Source organism: Corylus avellana, chromosome ca5 (assembly GCF_901000735.1).
Source record: "Corylus avellana chromosome ca5, CavTom2PMs-1.0".
Classification (NCBI taxonomy): Eukaryota; Viridiplantae; Streptophyta; class Magnoliopsida; order Fagales; family Betulaceae; genus Corylus; species Corylus avellana.
In genome coordinates this window covers 27,844,389-27,863,416 of record NC_081545.1, presented here as the reverse complement: position 1 = coordinate 27,863,416, position 19,028 = coordinate 27,844,389, and the positions used below count along the sequence as shown (strand labels likewise).

Here is a 19,028-nt window from a genome sequence, read left to right as displayed (position 1 = left end):
TCGTGTAGGATTCTATAGCATTTTGATCCACATATAAAACCCCTACCAAATTCAATGAAAACAAAAGATTGTACGTTGTTGGCCTTGTGGGTTCTAGAGCTAGAGACGAGACGAGACAGAGCAAAAAAGCTAAATGAGTTCAACGACAATATTGTCGGCTAAACCCTCATTCTCGCTGAAACGAAGCCGGAACCCACTCAGCAGGTGCAACTGGCTGTCCATGAAAACGAGCCATTCTTGTCTCCGATTGGCACCGCGCATGAGGCTTGCCGGTATCGCATTCTGTGAAGCACCATACAACGCTGCTACCCATTTGGTGGTGCAGGACGATCTCGACGCTCTCTTGCAGGTGCGTCTGTGCTCATATGGGTTTCTTTCTTTTCTTCATTTTTCTACTTCTTTTTTTGTGTGTATTTGCGAACAGTTCGTTTGTAATATCCATTTTGATGGCTTTAATCAGTTCCCTTTTCTTTTTGCGCTATGTTTGTTTCATTTTCTTCCTCATTCCTATCTTAATTGATATTGAGAACATGCTTGACTTACTTTTCGTCTTTATTTTTCTTATGACATAGTCTTTTTAACATGGTTTTGCTTGCATGGTTTCTGAACATCTTCTAATGGGGATGGAAAAAGATCCAACTTTGAGGCCGAAATGTTGTAGGAATCCAGGAAACAAGGCATCTACTTTCCCTGAGAAAGCAACTAATTTGGTGTTAATTGGTGTTTAGTGATGAGAAATAAGTAGGAAAATTATGTGTCTTTGGGTATGATTGAGGTTCTAACTTGATATTAACTGTATGGGATCGTCAACAATATCAATTAGTGGTAACTTGGAGTTTTTTGGGCTTTTCATATCAAAATTGGTAGTTCGTAGTAGGCCTGATTAGAACTTTCAAAATAGGATTTTTACGGTGGATTGGGGCTAGAACAGGGTCCATTTGTGGCTTAAACAAAGCAAAAGAAGAATAAGAAGAAGAAAGAAATAGGAAAGCTATCGTTATGGTTTTCAATAAGTCTCCCCTAGAAGAAATTTATTATTTTGCCGAACAAATTTCTTTATTGAATTTAGGAATTGCATTTATATATAAGAAATGTTACATACCATACAAACGTCCTACTAAGCTGATGTGGCAAGGTTTAATAGCCCTTGGATCGACCCTTGTTAAAAGAAAATAATCCAATAACTATTAGACCTTGCCAAGTCAGTTTTGTGGGATTTTTGTGTTGTGTATAGCATTTCTCTTTATATGTATAATTTCAGGTCTCCTAATGTAACAGGACGTGGGCTTCAAATTTAGAAAATTTTACAAAGATAAGATCCATGGGTAACAAGCGCAGCCCTGGTCCAGGAATTCTAATCATTAAAGAAAAACAACTGAGACTAAAACTCAAGAAGACACTAGGAAAACTAAAGCAAGAGCTAACTAATGCAATGAAGCATGAGAATGGATAGAGTTGGCTGTGAAGGATCCCAATTAGACTCCATAGAAAATTAGACTATATTTCAACTGGTGCATATGTAATTACCAATAAAAAAAACAATACCATATTTCGAACTTTCTCTGTACTTTAAGATTGCCTTTTCAAGTAGCCTATGTCTGATTGACTTTTTGCTTGCCAGGACAAAAGTTTATCATAGCTGATCATCTTATTGGTTTGGGAAGATTTTTACCTAATAAATTTACTCTTATTTCTTCTGTTCTATATCCATTATCCATCATAAGTGTGGGGATTCCGACCCTTTTATTACCTACTGACCCTCTTAGAAAACTGAAATCGTAAATCGTTCTATTATCTTATAATGTTATATAACATGGAAAGTTCTGCTATTTTCTGGTCCTCTTAGAAAATACTCTAAGAAAAGAGATGTTTACCGGGTGAAATAGGAAGAAAGTGAATGTTAAGATGTGGGTTTCTGCTTCAATGTCTTTGATGCATTGGACAGCCAGATCTAAACTAGGTGTAGCTGCCTTTCTTTGAAAGATAAATGAATAGTCTTTATTTAGTTTTTTCTTTTCTTCATTTTTATTAGTTTTTTTGGGTATCTATGAAGGTTTGTTTCTCAATGCTGTTTGTTTTATGCCAATTAACTTCTTGGGAGCTGTCCCTTCTGAATTTGTGGAAGGTTGTTTAGCTATTTCCTTGTAATTTGGATTGTAGTTTGCCTTTTGAACTGAATCAACATGAATTTGTTGTTATTTCAACAGATTCTTCCATGTGACTTACGTGACAATCTCCTAAATGAACCTAAGAGAAGCCAACTTTTAGAGGTGACTATTCCTTATCTCTGCAGTGTTATTTTTTTTCCCCAATTCTTTAGTTTTTTTGAAGTTGGTGTCCTTTAAAACTGCTTAAGTGGCATTGTACTGCACTGTTACATATCATTTTTGGATAATATGATGCTTATGTACTGCACTGTTGCTTATTATAGAAAATGATGATGCTTATGTATTGCAACATTAGTAGGTTATTTTGGATCTGGGTCGTTTTCCAGAAGCACGCTATCTTGGTGAATTTGGAGGGCAGTATCTTAGGAGTAGTAAGGTAAATACATGCTAAGTGTCAAATGTTAGAATTTGTTCGTTGGTGAAATGCATAATTTTTCTTTCCTCTTGCAACACATTTTATTCTACTTTTCTCATTGTTGATTATTGTATCTTTATTCACAAAAACTTATCTGACATGAAGAGCCTGGGCTAATTGTTTAAACAACCCCTCCAACTCTGACTCAGTTCAAACCCTTGACTTGTTTTTTCTCTCTCTTTGCAATCACACTAAGGCTTTTGAAAATGCTCCATCAAGCCCTTCTGTTCATTCTTGTTAATATACCCTAATGGAAATTATCACTGATTGGCACATTATCGCTTAGGGGCATGTGTTCCCAAGAGTACCCATAGTTGTTTACATTTTTTTTTAAATGTTTTTTAAATTTTTTCTAATTGATGCGATTCCCAAACCCATGTAAAAGCCATTCAAGCATCATCAGTGGCTGTGATTTGGGTTGTTCATGGTGGTCATAGTGCTTGAGAGGTTGCTTGGATGCACCAATGGTAGTACGAGTATAAGTGGTTGTGGATGTGGGAGATGAGGGTGGCTGCCTTTGGGTCTGAGGTAGAGTCTGGTGGCTTGTGTAGTAGGTTTTGCTCTTGATGGCAGTCCAAAATAGATGGGACTTGAAGAGTACAGGTCATAGATTTGAATATTGTGATTTGGGTAATGGATTTGGAATGGTTTTGACCCAAAGAATATGTGGCAGAACTAAATAATTATTTTATGGTGGCATGGTAACTAGTTTGATAATTGTTTGGCAAGAGGGAGGGAATCAGATCATGACTGAGTTTGGTTGTTTGCTAAGGTGGCATGGGTGGTTGTTTGGTACTGATTTGCTGTTCTTCTTTGATGAGTTTGTCTTTTTTCCTCTTTTCCACTTTTAATTTGTTCATTCTGGGATTAGAATTACTGATCATTCTGGTTAAGGAGATACTTTGATACTTGAATTCCTTTGTCCTTTGAATTCCATAAATAAATTTTGTGCCAAGAATTGGAGAACCCATCAGTGAAGGTGGAGCACAAAGAGGTGGACCATGGGTATGCTGCCAAGAATGGTGGGTTTTTTGCTGATGCCTTGAACTAACTTATTTTAAGGGTTTCCTTCATTTTCAATAAACAAAAGTATCACTTGACTTTTGAACATGTTAACAAGAATTGGACATCAGTGCCTGTTAAGAGATGTGCAGAAGCAGAAGAAGTGAGATTAAAAATTTTAAAAAATTCAAGTCATCTGATTGAACTAATTCAAATTTGGAGGGTATTGGTGAATTGTATCCAATTCTTTTTTTTTTCCTTCTAAACAAATTATTATATAGAATGAAAATAATATTTTGTGAGATTTACCTTCGCTATGTTATTAACTAGGTGTCAGTGAAGGAGTTGGAGTACGCTCAAAATGCTGTTGGAGAATTTGGAGGGGACAATAGAGCTGGCATTGAAGGTACCTTGCACAGGATATCTGCAATCAGGAGTAGAAATGGGATGATAGTTGGTTTGACTTGCCGAGTTGGCAGGGCAGTCAGTGGACATGTTGACATGGTTTATGATCTGCTTCAGTATGGGAAGAGCATCTTGTTTGTTGGAAGGTATGTATGCCAAGTGATACTAAACAAGGTCACTCTTTTGTAGTTACTTGTGGTACAGGCTTAAGATTGGGACATTGGGTGTTAAGGGATTCCCATAGATCTGAAATCACCCCTCCTAATGACATGCTAGAATGAGATCTATTTGTTTTTCATGGATGAAAAATGAATAAAAGAAATGAGTTATTCTGCATTGTGTTTATCATTATATGGGTTTGGAAAAAGGTGTCAGGTATATCTTTTTATAGCAACATTCTGGCTTCCATGTTTGTCACTGTTAAATGTCATTCAATGTATGAATTGTGATTTGATAAAAGTATTGAAAAGAGAAGCGTTAATTATATTAAAAGTAATTAGCCATCATTACTATCACATACAGTATATCCAAAATTCACTTTTATTATCATTTTTTTTTCCGGAAGGCCTGGGGTTGGCAAGACGACTGTTATGCGAGAGATTGCCCGCATCTTGTCAGATGAATTTCACAAAAGAGTGGTACGTTGAGTCTTTTCTGTGTTACACTGGCATCACTCTCTCTCTCTCTCTCTCTCTCACACACACACACACACCACAGACACATTTCTGAGAATCTTAAGCTGAATTTCATTACATTTTTAAAGTATTCCGGACTGGAGTAGGTGATTGTCGACACAAGCAATGAAATAGGTGGGGATGGGAATGTTCCACATTCAGCGATAGGAGGCGCACGAAGAATGCAGGTACCAGAACCATCCATGCAACATAGAATCATGATTGAGGCAGTAGAGAATCACATGCCTGAGGTGATCATGGTTGATGAGATTGGCACAGAAGCTGAAACTCATGCTTGCCGCTCAATTGCCGAGAGAGGCGTCATGCTTATTGGTACTGCTCATGGACAGCGGCTTGAGAATATAATAAAGAACCCTACACTCTCTGACCTGGTTTGTTCTGATCTCTATTAGACAGTCTCAATGTGAATGTAATGTTTCTTGAGTTCCCTGTATGCCCGCTTAAATTCCAAATATGTGCAACAATTTTTATTCCTAATAATTGCTAGAATACTTTATTGCGATTTGGCACATTCGTGAGGCAGAAAGTAAATTTCCTAAGACATGCTTAAGCTTGCTTTTTCTCCCACATTTTGTAGTGATGATTATGAAATTATTATAACTTTATGAAAGAGTGACTTGATTACCTCATTTCATTTGTTCTTCATGTTTTCTTATTGGGTTCTCCAATTACGAGAGAGTTACATGATTACCTAATAAATAAATAATATGGCAGAACTCATGTTCAAACACATGCCACTTGATAATTCTAAGTTGAAATTTATGGTAATTTTATTGCAGTTTGAAAATTAAAAACCAGATTGATTTGTCTATTAAGTTGCAACTTCAGTACATGAATGTTGGGTTAATTTGCCACATTTAATGCTTTTGCTTTCTTAGGTTGGAGGAGTAGAAACTGTTACTTTGGGAGATGGTGAAGCCCGAGCTAGAAATAGTCAAAAAACCATTCTAGAAAGGCAAGCTCCACCAACATTTGATTTCTTGATTGAGATGAGAGACAGGCATTATTGGATTGCACATAAGGTATGTTGGTAGACATTTACTTTATTTTAAATTATAAGAGAATTATTTTAGAGACCACTAAATTAAATGTGGCACAGTCACTTGATATACTTCTTGGAAGAATATTCCCTAGCTATCTATTTTAGGGATAAATTCTGGTGTTTAATTAACAATTTCCAACTAAGTAGATCTAATGCAGGGGTGGATTCACTTTGTGAAAGTAACAAATAAACCTCTCTAACTCTTTTTGTGGCATTCTTTTCAACTTTCGGATTGTGAAGTGTAGATTGGACAGTGATTGGGGTAGCACCGTGAATTGCAAAATGAAGACACTCTTGCTCACAGTCTCATAATGTTTACTTATCTTTTTGCTTATTAAAAAGTCAATGATATTCACTCGTTTTTAATTTAACGACACACTTATCAAAGTGCCTACTTCCTAGTTTTTGTTTGTGTGATTATCTTTTCTTTGCATTCTTTTGTTATATTTCTATAAATGATATTCTTGGAGAATTCTTTTTGTGACTGCTCTGCAAACTAGGATACAACTTTCTTTGTACTCCTAAAAGTTGGATACATTCCTGGAATGTGACCTATTGAATAATGGTTACGATATAATGTCTTTAAGGTTTAAGATAGAAAAACAAATTTTGTTTCTAATGAATATGATATATATATTTTTTTCCTCTAAAAGAGAGGCAATGTCATTATAAGCCAGCAAATTGACTAATAAATGGTCAAATAAGTCTACATCAATGATAAATTTAGTCGAAGAAGGATGAAATTGTGTATCCCTAAAACCTAATTGACTTCCTTCAACTTCTACCAGAAAATATTACTCTTTGACTTTCTACTAAGTGGCGCTACAGTGCCTTGATCATTGGTGTCAACAATTGGCGTTCTTTACAATTTAATCTTTCTTTTCTTTTGGTCCGTTTTTGTGGGTAGCATCAATATGGCAATTAGAGGAGTTGTATATGGGTGTCCAAAAGTAGGAGGGATATAGGGATTTTGTTTTTCCTGAGCAAGGAGAGATATAGGGCTTGATACCCCAGATTTTCACTCTACCTGGTTTGAAAACTTGTGGAGGAAGGGAGATCACTAAAATTGAAATGTTGGTTGTGGTTTTTCTTTCTTTTTTTTCCCCCTTTTTTCAAGTAATAAAAATTTATTAGAAAACAAGAGAAGAAAATATACAGTGGAGGAGTTCCGTGTTATAAAAAAAACAGAAAAAGATTGATCCACATTGATACTGCTAGCATCATTGTAGGAGTAAAACTGTCAACTGTTTAATAAATGTGCAAGGGAGAAGCTTTATACTTGTTATTAACTAGTCTGATGAAGATCAACTAAGATGATATTAGATAAATAAATAGTTCATTCACATACCACTTCTTATTTAATTTTGAATTATTATTGTTGTTGTTTCTCCTAATCCCTAGAGTGGAAAACATTGACGCAGCTGTTTTGGATCAATATTATTTATTTGTTACTATTCTTATATTATTATTATTATTTGTTAAATACTTTCTCTTGCACCCTTCAGACAGAGAAGAGCGTGGACATGTTGCTTCGAGGCAAAAACCCTCAGGTTGAGGTAATTTTCTTTATGACCACATAAATTTGGAATTTAGTTGATCTGATTAGAATCATTTCATTCGCATGTAAGAAGTCTTTTAGTTTAGGTTGTGATCAGAACATAAGCTAGTATTGCTGAGGCTATATCATCTTTTCTGGATTATGAATGATCTCTCTCTCTCTCCCTCTCCCTCTCCATATATATATATATATGTGTGTGTGTGTGTGTGTGTGTTACATGAAACTTAGTATGTTTCTGAGATGTCAGAGGTGATCTGTTCTAGGAAAACAAAAATAAGTGATATATAGTTATGACCTCTGAGAAATGTTTTACTACGAAGTTCCAGGGTTTGTTCATTTTTTTTCTCCTTTCCCCTGTCAGTCTGGAATAAATACAGGTAAATTGATACTCTATTTGTGGAATAGGATAAGTGAAATTGAGAGAAGTCAATTTATGATCAATATTAGATTTCACTAATCTAGTGGTGTATATGTTACTATATGGTGAATATGTTTCGGTGTCATTTAAAAATTTAAATAACGTGACACCATGTACACAAATAGATGCAACAAAACAAAATCTTGACTATGAAATGACTTTTTTCCCGTTTCACTTCAAATGGAGAGGATCCTTATCTCTCTAGACTCTAGTAATACATTACGAGGATAAGCCGAATTTAACTACAACTAGTGATTGTTTTAATACCTTAGAATTATCCCTATATAATTCATCTTTTAAAAATAACTTATAAAGATCTAAGGGCTAAAAGCCTAAAACTACAAAGAGTTTCCTCTTTTACCCAAGCAATGTGAATTAGTTCCATAAGAATTGTAACATGTTTTGAAAACAAAAATTCGTGCTACCCAAGTTATAATTCTTATTGCTGAGATCGCTGTATGAGTGGATGAGGGCATCATTGTCTGTCAGTATTTTCTCTTTTGGATTTTTTGGAGTTTTTTCACTTTTAAGTTTCTTTTTCTGGCTTCTTTCTTGTATACTAATGTATAAGAAAAATAGGCTCTAGAAAGGGCAGAATAATGGCTACATGTTTGTGTTATCAATCTCAAATATTTGGGTTGATTTTTTATTATTATTATTAAATGTTTTGGTGCAAGTTGTATATCTAATTGATTTTGCTTGAAAGGAAATCCCTTAAAGAAAGTCCTTGTTCTCTTCTTTCTTTGGTGGGCCATATTTCCTTCTACACCTTGGTATTCTTGTGTTTCTGCTATTAAGCTGTGTTTGGAGTAATAATGACTCTAAAATTCTGTTTTTGCAGGTCAGGAAAAGGGATAAAAAATTCAAGGTTGTAATAGAAAGATCAAAAGCATATGACACATGTGACCCTTAATTATTTTTCTCTTTGTTTCATCTTTATAATTTTTTGGCCAATTAGTGCCCATTATTTCACCACATTGCTGTAAATGAGTCTTAGATGTAGGCCATTTCTAAATTTGTTTTGCCTCTTGATTTGTGTATATTATTCCGTAAGGAAGTTGTTAAATTTGCTGAAGAGTAATGCTATTTAGTAGTAGATTGTTATATAATTGTCATACAACTTGATGATATGATTGAAAAAATCAGTCATTAGATTGGCATTTGTCAAAAAAAAAAAAAATCAATGGTTGATTTTCACTGTCATGTCATCCAGTTATATGGCAGTCGAATAACAGTCTACTAAATAGAATTACTCTTTTCTTAAATTTGGTAATATGCCTTTGGCAATCAAAGTTTGTAGATTGTCAAACTGGTCTTCATCTGGATTTAAAAATGCGCAATACATTTTTATTGTGCCTATTTTGTTACCCCTTTCAAGAATTCATAATATAGAGGGTTAATTACATTTTAACCACTCTCATCTACTATTTATTTATATGTATTTACGAACTATTACTTGTCATATCGAAGGAACAGGATTTTCACCAGTTCATTTGAATTGGAAAGTATCTAATTAGTTATATTTGAAAGATATTTTTGTTTTTTCACTTTTTTGAGAAACAAAAATATTTTTCTAATAACTAATTAGATATTTTCCAAATGGAAAGGGTCCTAATTTCCTACCAGGCCTGCAGGCCACCCCACCCAATAAATGCAATATTTTGTAATATCTTTACTGTGCTAAAATTACTTTTTCTGCTGAAATTACTTTGATGAGTTATATATATATAACTCATCATAGTGCATGGAATTATGCTAGCTGGCAATAGCATTTGATGAGGCAATGAATTGATGGCGACTATGGATATATTCTCCAAATGGCAATGCTAAGTTGTTTTTGAGTCCCTCAAAGAATGATGTATGAGATTTTGATTAGATGATGATTTTAATAGTCACATTATTATTGGAGGGACTCAAGAGGGATATAAGAAGGACTTCTAGAATTACTCAACTATATATTGCTTTGGACCCTGTCTAATATTGTGAGATTTTCCAACAAAGAATCTTTTTGTGGGAAAAAATGTTTGCCAGCTCTTGTTAAGGTCGATCGACTCTTTATTTAGTAGCTTGTATTTCAGGTTTTAGCTTGGGAATTAAATAAATGGAAGACGGAGTATATATATATGGTAGGCATGAGCAATTAGAAGACCTTTTCTGATGCTTGATTTTGTTTTCTTCAGAATCTCAGATAGAAACAAGCAGATGCAATCAATATGGGAGGCCTTGGAAGTGCGCTACCCAGCCCAACCTGGTTTATTTTCTTATACATATTTCCCTCACCCTTTCAAGTTGCTGAAGTGTCATAAGGGGCGGAACCAAGATTTCTGGTGTGGGGACAGACTTATTATTATTATTTTTTTGATAAGTTACGAACATTGACTCATATAAAACAAAAGCACATAAATAAATATAATTTATCTATATGTGTGTTTGTGCTTGTTTATATAAAATAAAAACATAGAATTTTTAAATTTAGGGTTAAATACTATATAACCCCCTGGAGTTTCACTTAATTTTTTTTTTTCGTCCTAGGGTTTATTTTTTATCACAGAAAATCTTTTTGGTTTTGATAAAAGACCAAATTCATTTTTCCGTCTATTGATCGTTAGTTGACCTAATGAAATTCTATGTGGACTAATTAGAAGCTGACATTTGGCATAAGTGGCCACGTCATCACTGATGATGTGGCTCCTAATTAAATTTTTTATTTTTTGTAAAAAAAATTAAAATTAAAAAAAATGTTTTTTCATATAAAAAAAATCTCAAATCACCATTGGGGTGGTTTCGGCCACCCCCTTGGCTCCATGTGGGTGGCTGAGCCTACTGGGGTGGCTCGGCCAACCCCCCATATATATATATATATATATATATATATATATATATTAATGAAAAAAAAAATTTAATTTTAATTTAAAAATAAAAAATAAAAAATTTAATTAGGTGCCACATCATCAGTGATGACTTGACCACTTATGCTAAATGTTAGCTTCTAATTGGTTCACGTAGAGTTCCGTTAGGTCAAGAAGAACCTCTTGTGATAAATAATAAATCCCAAGGGAAAAAAAAAATTAAGTGAAACCCCAGGAGTTATTTAGTATTTAATCCTTAAATTTAATCTCATAGCATCACAAACACACAATAATATAAACAATTAGCAAAATAAACTAAACACGATCTATATAGTTCAAGAAAAATAGTATCAAAAATAAATATTGTAAACCCAAACGACCGCATAATAATCACTAAAAAAAAAAAAAAAAAGAGATATTTTCATCATATTCCACACTTCTACACAAAATAATAATAATAATAATAATGTTGAGAAAAAACGAGATGTGAGAAATATGGTTAAGAGAAAAAGAATATATACAGAATAATGCATAATATGTTAATTTTGGGGGACAAATATATCATTTTTGGGGGACGTATTCATAAAAGATGTATATTTTATAAAGAATTATAAAAAATTTGGGGGACGAATGGGTCCGCCCCTAAGCCTGATGACCAGACCAACTTCTATTGATAAATTTTATCCCTTCGGAAAAAAACATATAAGCAAACGTATGCAGCTTTTGGATCTATGGTTGGCCGGCATGCATGCATGTGGAACTTTTATATATGTGTGCACATATCTTAATTATGTATTGCCATGACATGCTCAAGATTACATTACACGTCTCTTTCTCTCTATACCCCTAACTTTTTTAATTTCATGCCGACTAGTTTTGTAGCGTTTTTATGGGTGTGACCGTAGTAGTACACTAGCTGCTTATTTGTTGGAAACCATACAAAAGATGCCTAAATGACAAAAACTGCATACGCTTTCTCAAATCCAATTGAATTATGAGGAATGATAGGGACCCAACTTTTTTGCCCAACAAAAGTCCAACTTTTGCCTTATTTATTTTTTAAAAATAAAATAAAATAAAAAATGAAAAAAATGTTTGAAGCAACCCTATCTATTTTTTGTCTTTCTTTTATTTGGTATTTTTTTAAAAATGAAAATTGGTATTTTTTTCATAATAATGTCATTTTTTTTCAAGAAAATGTCATTATTATGAAGAAAAATACTATTTTTCATTTTTAAAAAAATACTAAATAAAAGAAAGGCCAAAAATAGATAGGGTTGCTTCAGACATTTTTTCCATTTTTCATTTTATTTTTTTTAGAAAAAAAATAAAGGGTAAAAGTTGGACTTTTGTTGGCAAAAAAGTTGGGCCTTTAGCATTTCTCTTGAATTATATAACTTGACTTGAAATTCTCATTGCGAAAGTGGAAGCCTCCCCGCAATAGATACTTGCCCAATTTCCTCAAACTTCCATTATATTACTTGAACAAATGGCCGGCCACATAAAAGCACCCCTGCATTGATCTCTCCATCCGTTTGTCCTCAACGTATCAGATTATTCTCTTCTTTTTCCATAAAAATTCAACTGCTGCTCCACTTCTTTTCAATTCACTCGCAGCCTTCTTCTCAAACCAGCAATGGAATCCAAGAGAAACCCATTTCCTATAATCACGATCTTCTTCCTAGCCTTTCTTGTTCCTTGCTGTTTATCTGCAGCACCCACAGACAGCATAGCTTCCTGTTTGACTCTTCATGACATATACAACTTCACCACATTCCCTGACGTGGAAAATGATGACCAGTCACCGGCTAATTACTATAAGCTCCTCAATTTTTCAATTCAAAATCTGAGGTTCGCGGAGTCCACGGTCCCTAAACCAATAGCCATTGTGCTTCCGGAGAGCGTTGACCAGCTAGTTGACACTGTATTGTGCTCCAGAGAAGGGTCGAGGGAAATTAGAGTAAGGTGTGTGGCGGACACAGCTACGAAGGCACTTCGTCCGTCGCCGTTGACGGAGCTCCATTTTTCATCATTGACATGATGAATTTGAACCGGATTTCGGTGGAGGTGGTTTTGAATTATTTAATGAAAAATTAATTTTTCTCTCCGACTTGAAATTTTTTTAACTTTCCATCCATTTGTGAGTTTGTGTCTTACACTATGTTCCACGTTGAGAAGTTCGAAGAATTTTTTGTCCTTTATAAGATTGTCTTTTACCAAAACTAGAACGGCTTTTAAATTTGGGTAAACACATGCTGACAGTAGCCACGTGCGTCCTATTTAAGGCCTGTTTGGAATTACGTTTGAGGGGCCTAAAAGTGTTTTTAACACTCAAAAAGTTAGTTTGAAGAAAAAAAGTACTCGTTTGGTAAAAAAAAAAAATTAAAGGTGCTTTTAAGAATCCAAAAAGTCTAAAAAGAGCTAAAACGCATTTTTGACAAAAGTTTCACAAAAAGTGTTTTTTTACTTAAAAGGGTTTATTTTTCAAACGCAACCTTAAATAAGCTTTTACACTTTAGACGCACTTTGCACAAGTCACGATATAAAAATTCCCCTTCCACAATTTCTTCTCCTCTTCTTGTCTAATTGTCACAATTTTCTTGTTCAGAATAGCGTTAAGAGTTTGCAATCTGCACGCTATTATTCCGGCAGTATTGTATCATGAGTACAAAGTTAATTGTTGTGCTCCCTTTGTAAAACTCATTGTATAAGTGAAAAGATAAATATTTATCTAAGTGATCGATAGCGATTTAAATTTGCCATATTGTCTAGAGTTGAAAACTCTAGTACTTTCTTTAATTTGGAAATTTCCATACAGGTGGAAACTGAGGCGGCATGGGTGGAAGGAGGAGCAACACTTGGTGAGACGTACTCTGCCATTGCTGACGCAAGCAAAAACCATGGATTCTCAGCCGGGTCATGCCCGACTGTAGGCGTTGGTGGGCATATTGGCGGTGGTGGATATGGGTTGTTGTCGAGGAAATATGGACTTGCAGCCGATAATGTAGTGGATGCACTTCTTATTGATGCTAATGGAAGGTTGCTTGACCGAGAAGGCATGGGAGAGGATGTGTTTTGGGCAATTAGAGGAGGCGGAGGGGGCGTTTGGGGGATTGTCTATGCTTGGAAAATCAAGCTGTTGAAAGTGCCACCAACTGTGACTGGTTTTTCAGTCTCTAGACCAGGCACCAAACGACATGTATCAAAGTTGGTGAACAAGTGGCAATATGTTGCACCCCAGTACTTAGAAGATGACTTCTATTTGTCATGTTTCATTGGTGCTGATCTGCCAGAAACCGTAAGTTCTGCTGGAATTTCAGCTACATTTAAAGGGTTTTATCTGGGTGCTAGGAGCAAAGCCATATCCATTTTAAACCAGGTTTTTCCTGAGTTGGGTGTTGCAGAAGATGATTGCATGGAGATGAGTTGGATTGAATCGGTTGTGTTCTTCTCCGGCCTAAGCAATGGAAGCTCAGTCTCCGACTTGAAAAACAGGTATTTGCAAGACAAGGGATATTTCAAGGCAAAATCAGACTATGTCAGAGCTCCGATTTCTTTTAGTGGCATAAGCGCTGCTCTTGAGATTCTTGAGAAAGAGCCCAAAGGGTACGTTATTTTAGACCCTTATGGAGGGATTATGCAAAAAATAAGCAGTAAATCCATCGCTTTTCCTCACGGAAAAGGCAACCTCTTTACAATTCAGTATCTGGTGGCATGGCAGGAAGAAGATGATAACAAAAGCTGCGAGTACATAGATTGGATAAGAGGGTTTTATCATTCAATGACACCCTTTGTTTCATGGGGTCCAAGGGCTGCTTATATTAATTACATGGACTTTGACCTTGGAGTGATGGATTTGGTCAACACTAATGTTCCATCTGAGGTGGACTCTGTAGAGACTGCCAGACTTTGGGGTGAAAAATACTTCTTGAAAAACTATGATAGACTGGTTAGAGCCAAGACACTAATTGATCCCTACAATGTTTTTAAGAATGAACAGGGTATTCCTCCAATGTCTCCGATCTGCAGTTTCACAGCTGAGAAAAAAAATAGTGAGCTCCTGGGATACTAACTTGTATGTTAAGAACAAAGATCTGTCAGCACATTAGATTCACAGACTAAACTGTTAAGTGTTGCTCATGATCATGTTTCTGTGTGAAAATTGTACTTCTTGCTCATGATCTTGTTTATATGTGGCTGCATGTGTCGATCTCTATCAGATACAAATTCTACAAATGCACAAAATTACAAGGACCACGGACAGGGAGGAAGCCAGCTAGGAAGGGATTTTTGGTGGGTGGGGGGCAGGATTAAGAAACAATAATAAAATAATAAAAAATCCGTTTGTTAATAAATACATGGTGTTTTATTACTCAACTAAATAACATCCAAGGCTAACTTGAAATTAACTGGAATCATCCAGTTACGCCTCGTAAAAACTTAACTGAGCTTTCCTGTTTCGTTCGTTCCAAATCCACCAGGTCCAAACAGTGGCCAGACAAGTTTCCGATTTGAAGATAAGGTGTGAGTGGTCTAGAAATTGGGAATAAAAAGAAACAAAGTAGTCAAATTACTACTAAAATATTATACACATTAATTGAATACAATATGCATAAATAGTGTCCCGTGTCTGTTGATTAACCCCAAAAAAGAAAATACAAAATAAAAAGACAAACAAAATAGAAAGAACAAAAAAAAAAAAAAAAAATCATTTTTTTAATATATATATATATATATATATATATATATATATAAGAGCAAAACGAGGAAAGAAAACCATAAGATCTTGCACATGGCGTGTGTTGGCGGTCTATCAGCAGGCCAATCATTACTAACCAAACACTCAATACCTTTTACTTCGTCTCCCGTGGGTTTTTCAAGAAACAGGGTAGGGAGGCGCTTTTGTTCAGTAAGAGCGGAGACCATGGCCACTGAGAAACTGGGAATCAAGATCGAGAGGAACCCTCCCGAGTCCAAGCTCACCCAACTTGGTGTCAGAAAATGGCCAAAGTACGTGCCCTCTCTCTCTCTCTCCCTCTCTGTTGATTGATTTCTACGTTGTGTTTTTGGTAGTCTTTGGTTGTGTTGTATTTATTGTGGGTTTGGGATTAGAATTGAAAGAACTTTGCTCAATACACTGGGGAATGTGATATCATAATAACTGGGTCTGGTTGTGTTGTATAAAAACTGCGTCCTCCTTAGCCCTTCAGTGAGATGGGTTTTTACAAAATTGATGCAGCAGGTAGAACTTAAATCAGTAGATCTAGTGTATACCTGATTGGTCCAGCAAAAAGATGCCACCTTTCGAGCCGATTGACACACAAAGGGTTTAAGAGGAATGAATATCCACCAATAGGACAGAAGATTGTAGGAAAGATAGAAAGATGTTTGAAGTTGGAACAACAAAGATCAAATTCAAGGATCCCAAGAAGTATTTAGTTCTGAAATTTTTATGTCTAAGCTCGTAAAAAAGTCACATGTAATCACATAATCCTTTAAGACACTAAAGACATGATGATGAATAACATAGACATATAAAAGTCCACGCTTGTAGTAGCTAATGTGCTGGCTCTGTCTTGGGCTTAGATGCCCTGCATAAACCCATCCGGGTTGGAGAAAACTTGGCTCTTAAGAGAAAGCCTTAATAGTTTCAGCATATGCCTAGGGATTAATTTTTCTCAACTGCTCTTCTCACTAGCTGGTTTTCCCAATTACTTCACCAAGAACGGCAAATATTGGTTGCCCCTCCTTGAAATAACCTCTTTGACATAAGCACATCTTCGACTACATATGGCTAGCCTTTTGGTTGTTGATCAGCTTACTTTTCAATAGCTTCTATTTCTCCATCCAAGCCGATGGAATGAGTACAGGACAGAAATATTAAAGATGGGGCTGATTTGCAATCTGGTTGCAACTCAAGCGAAGAAGCATTCAAGCTGATCTTATTCAACACCTTAGGTGGCCCAAACTTCCTTGATTTCAGTTCAAACCTCTCACGCCTTAAATTCACCAATGCTAGGTCACCTACTTCAAAATGATCAACTCTTTGATGTTATTTTGCTTGGCATACGCTTCATTACTAGCCTTGAGAGCAGCCCTTACACACTTGTGAACTCTTCAACATGTTCAGCAAAAGCCTCTCCATCATGACTAACTTGAGCTTTTTGTGGTAGCTAGTGGCACTAAATCCAGATATGAATATCTTTTCATAAAAGTTAGGGGATGAAAAGTGTTGCTGGATTTCCAGATATAAATCCAGATATGAATATCTTTTATGAAAAGTTAGTGGATGACAATAGGAACTTACAGCTTAGATATGAATATACTGAGTTGACAAAATCAGGAATTCCTGAATTATTTTTGCCATCAATTAGTGTTTGGAAAATCAGCCTAATCAAAAGATTTTCTTGATATGTTTAAATGAATTCAAACTGCTACTTTGAGTTCAACATATGTACACCCAAATACATAATGCTAAATTAGTCATGAATTAAGGATGTGCTAGGCTTTGGATTGAGTCCATGTTAAATGAAGCTTAACTTGATATCAACTTGCAGCTTGAACTGTGAGTTCACCTTAACAGCAACTAAAAAGGAGGAACTTCTTCCATGCATTTGACGCATTTGTAATACACAAGGTCATCATAAAACATTCATTGTGATGTAATCTAATATATTCTCTCGTCTCAACTAGCCATTACTACTAGGAAGATTTAAGGATATTTGTGACCGAATATTTTGAAAGAAAATGGAGAAGGCAATGCTGTTTTCAAGTTAATGTGCTTGACATTCCTGTTATACAACAACTTTTTCTTCTTCTATAATTTGTTCATTAATAGCTGTAATTCTTTTCCACAATTGCAGTACCTTTCTGGCCATTTTTAATGTAAATTTCTGCTGCATTTTGAGTTAACAGGTGGAGTTGCCCCCCAAGTAAATTCCCATGGACATTCGATACTAAAGAGGCCTGCTATCTGCTTGAAGGAAAAGTGAAAGTTACTCCTGATGGGTCTTCCGAGTCAGTCGAGATAGGTGCTGGTGATTTTGTGGAATTCCCAAAAGGAATGAGCTGCACTTGGGATGTCTCAGTAGGTGTCGATAAGCATTATAATCTGGGCTAGTGACGAACTGAAGCCTTTTGCCGCATATTCCAGTATATGTTGGATCAAGTAACCTGATAGTCTTCTTCCAATGCCATTGACTATTGAATCTATCTGGCATTACTTCTGTGTAAAGTGATGAAACATGGTTTGAAAGTTTTGCTACTAGTTACTAGTTTTTGTTACTCAAATCTCTCTCTCTCTCTCTCTCTCTCTCTCTAGAAAGTTTGAATGGTTAAGATTGAATAATGCCAAGCGACGTCGTTGTTAACACAATGTCGAAGAGCAAAATGACGGCCAAGGAAAACAGATATGAGAAAAGGTTGACGAAAGAGAGAGAGAGACGTAGGTTTACACAGCCAAGTTTGCAGAACAAGCCAGCGTCTGTCATAGCCTTAAGCCTTTTGGTTTTCTCCAGAACGACAAAAGCCTCAAGCCCCTTTAGATTTTCTTCAGAATGACAACAATTAAAACATATTTTCTTAATATTTTAAGTGTTTTCTAAGTCTTTACCTATTTTATGGCCCCAATTGTCTGTTTTCCATTTTAAATTACCAGTTGCCTTCAATTAAGTAACTTCTTTGCTTACAATTGTAATTTTCAAGAATTCAAGGTTTCTTTTGGTTATTATTTATATATGTTACTAAATTTTCTCTTATAAATTATCATGTATTTGTCCGAGGTATTACACCGCCACTTCAAAACTATCAGTAATTGTGTCCTATATGCCTATAGCCTTTTGTCACATAGGACTTTTATAGGCCAAAAATAATCTTTATATTGTATTATAGCATTTCTCTTTGTAAAAAATAAAAAATAAAACAAAAGAGTGGTATTCGACCCCATGGGTGGGTTGGGAGATCCCCCACCGGTGAGTGGCGGGGTGGATCTCCTCCCCAATTTTTTTTTATAAAAAAATTCTTAATTTTTTTTTTTAAAAAAAATAATAAAGCTGAAGTGGCATGTGGGATACATAGTTAGCAGTCACTAATAAGTTTTGACGTGGTAGGCGGTTAAGTTTTTGGACGGAATAAGGATGTAGAGACTAAAGAAGTTAATGAAACAACCACAAGTACCACTTTCGATAATTTTAAAAAGAGTTAAACTTAAATTCAGGATGAGCCTTAAACTCCCATGTTTACAACCCTCAATCAACAATTGACACCTAAGCAAAAACATAAAAAGTACATCAAAATAACCTAAGTCCAATACACTAGATTTGCTTTGAGAAAGAAAAAAAAAAAAAACAAAAAAGCTGAAAGAACTGGTGAAGGGGTATTGCCAGACCCCTTCATGAACCTGGCTAGACCCACGGCTTGGGTCTGGCGAGACCCACGTCGTGGGTCTGTCGTGGGTTTTGCTAGATCCATGCCATGG

At 35.4% G+C, this 19,028-nt stretch overlaps 3 protein-coding genes across 4 annotated transcripts; all 3 read left to right on the top strand.

Moving 5' to 3' along the window:
• Positions 1-27: 27 nt before the first annotated feature.
• On the top strand, positions 28-8,732 carry LOC132180279 (uncharacterized protein ycf45). Of its 2 annotated transcripts, XM_059593040.1 has the most exons (9): positions 28-349; positions 2,208-2,270; positions 2,467-2,544; positions 3,916-4,136; positions 4,556-4,628; positions 4,772-5,056; positions 5,564-5,707; positions 7,233-7,283; positions 8,545-8,732. In XM_059593040.1, the coding sequence occupies exons 1-9, from the start codon at positions 134-136 to the stop codon at positions 8,614-8,616; spliced, it is 1,203 nt and encodes a 400-aa protein (XP_059449023.1). In that variant the 5' UTR covers positions 28-133; the 3' UTR covers positions 8,617-8,732. The 2 variants fall into 2 exon arrangements, with proteins under 2 accessions (XP_059449023.1, XP_059449024.1); XM_059593041.1 differs by lacking the exon at positions 2,467-2,544.
• A 3,456-nt stretch (positions 8,733-12,188) lies between these two features.
• LOC132182074 (berberine bridge enzyme-like D-2) lies at positions 12,189-14,624 on the top strand. Its single transcript, XM_059595282.1, is given in 3 exon segments — positions 12,189-12,518; positions 12,521-12,619; positions 13,371-14,624. Coding segments are annotated over 3 exon segments (1,683 nt in total).
• A 691-nt stretch (positions 14,625-15,315) lies between these two features.
• On the top strand, positions 15,316-17,836 carry LOC132181287 (uncharacterized). Its single transcript, XM_059594436.1, has 2 exons — positions 15,316-15,562; positions 17,468-17,836. Exons 1-2 carry the CDS (start codon positions 15,345-15,347, stop codon positions 17,670-17,672), a joined length of 423 nt encoding a protein of 140 aa, XP_059450419.1. The 5' UTR covers positions 15,316-15,344; the 3' UTR covers positions 17,673-17,836.
• The last annotated feature ends 1,192 nt before the right edge of the window (positions 17,837-19,028 follow it).

Bases quoted from the DNA above. Each gene is read 5' to 3' on its own strand.
- LOC132180279 (XM_059593040.1), top strand. From the start codon at position 134: ATGAGTTCAACGACAATATTGTCGGCTAAACCCTCATTCTCGCTGAAA. The intron at 350-2,207 runs GTGCGTCTGTGC...TTATTTCAACAG, and splicing joins ATCTCGACGCTCTCTTGCAG to ATTCTTCCATGTGACTTACG. The intron at 2,545-3,915 runs GTAAATACATGC...GTTATTAACTAG, and splicing joins AGTATCTTAGGAGTAGTAAG to GTGTCAGTGAAGGAGTTGGA.
- LOC132181287 (XM_059594436.1), top strand. From the start codon at position 15,345: ATGGCGTGTGTTGGCGGTCTATCAGCAGGCCAATCATTACTAACCAAA. The intron at 15,563-17,467 runs GTACGTGCCCTC...TTGAGTTAACAG, and splicing joins GGTGTCAGAAAATGGCCAAA to GTGGAGTTGCCCCCCAAGTA.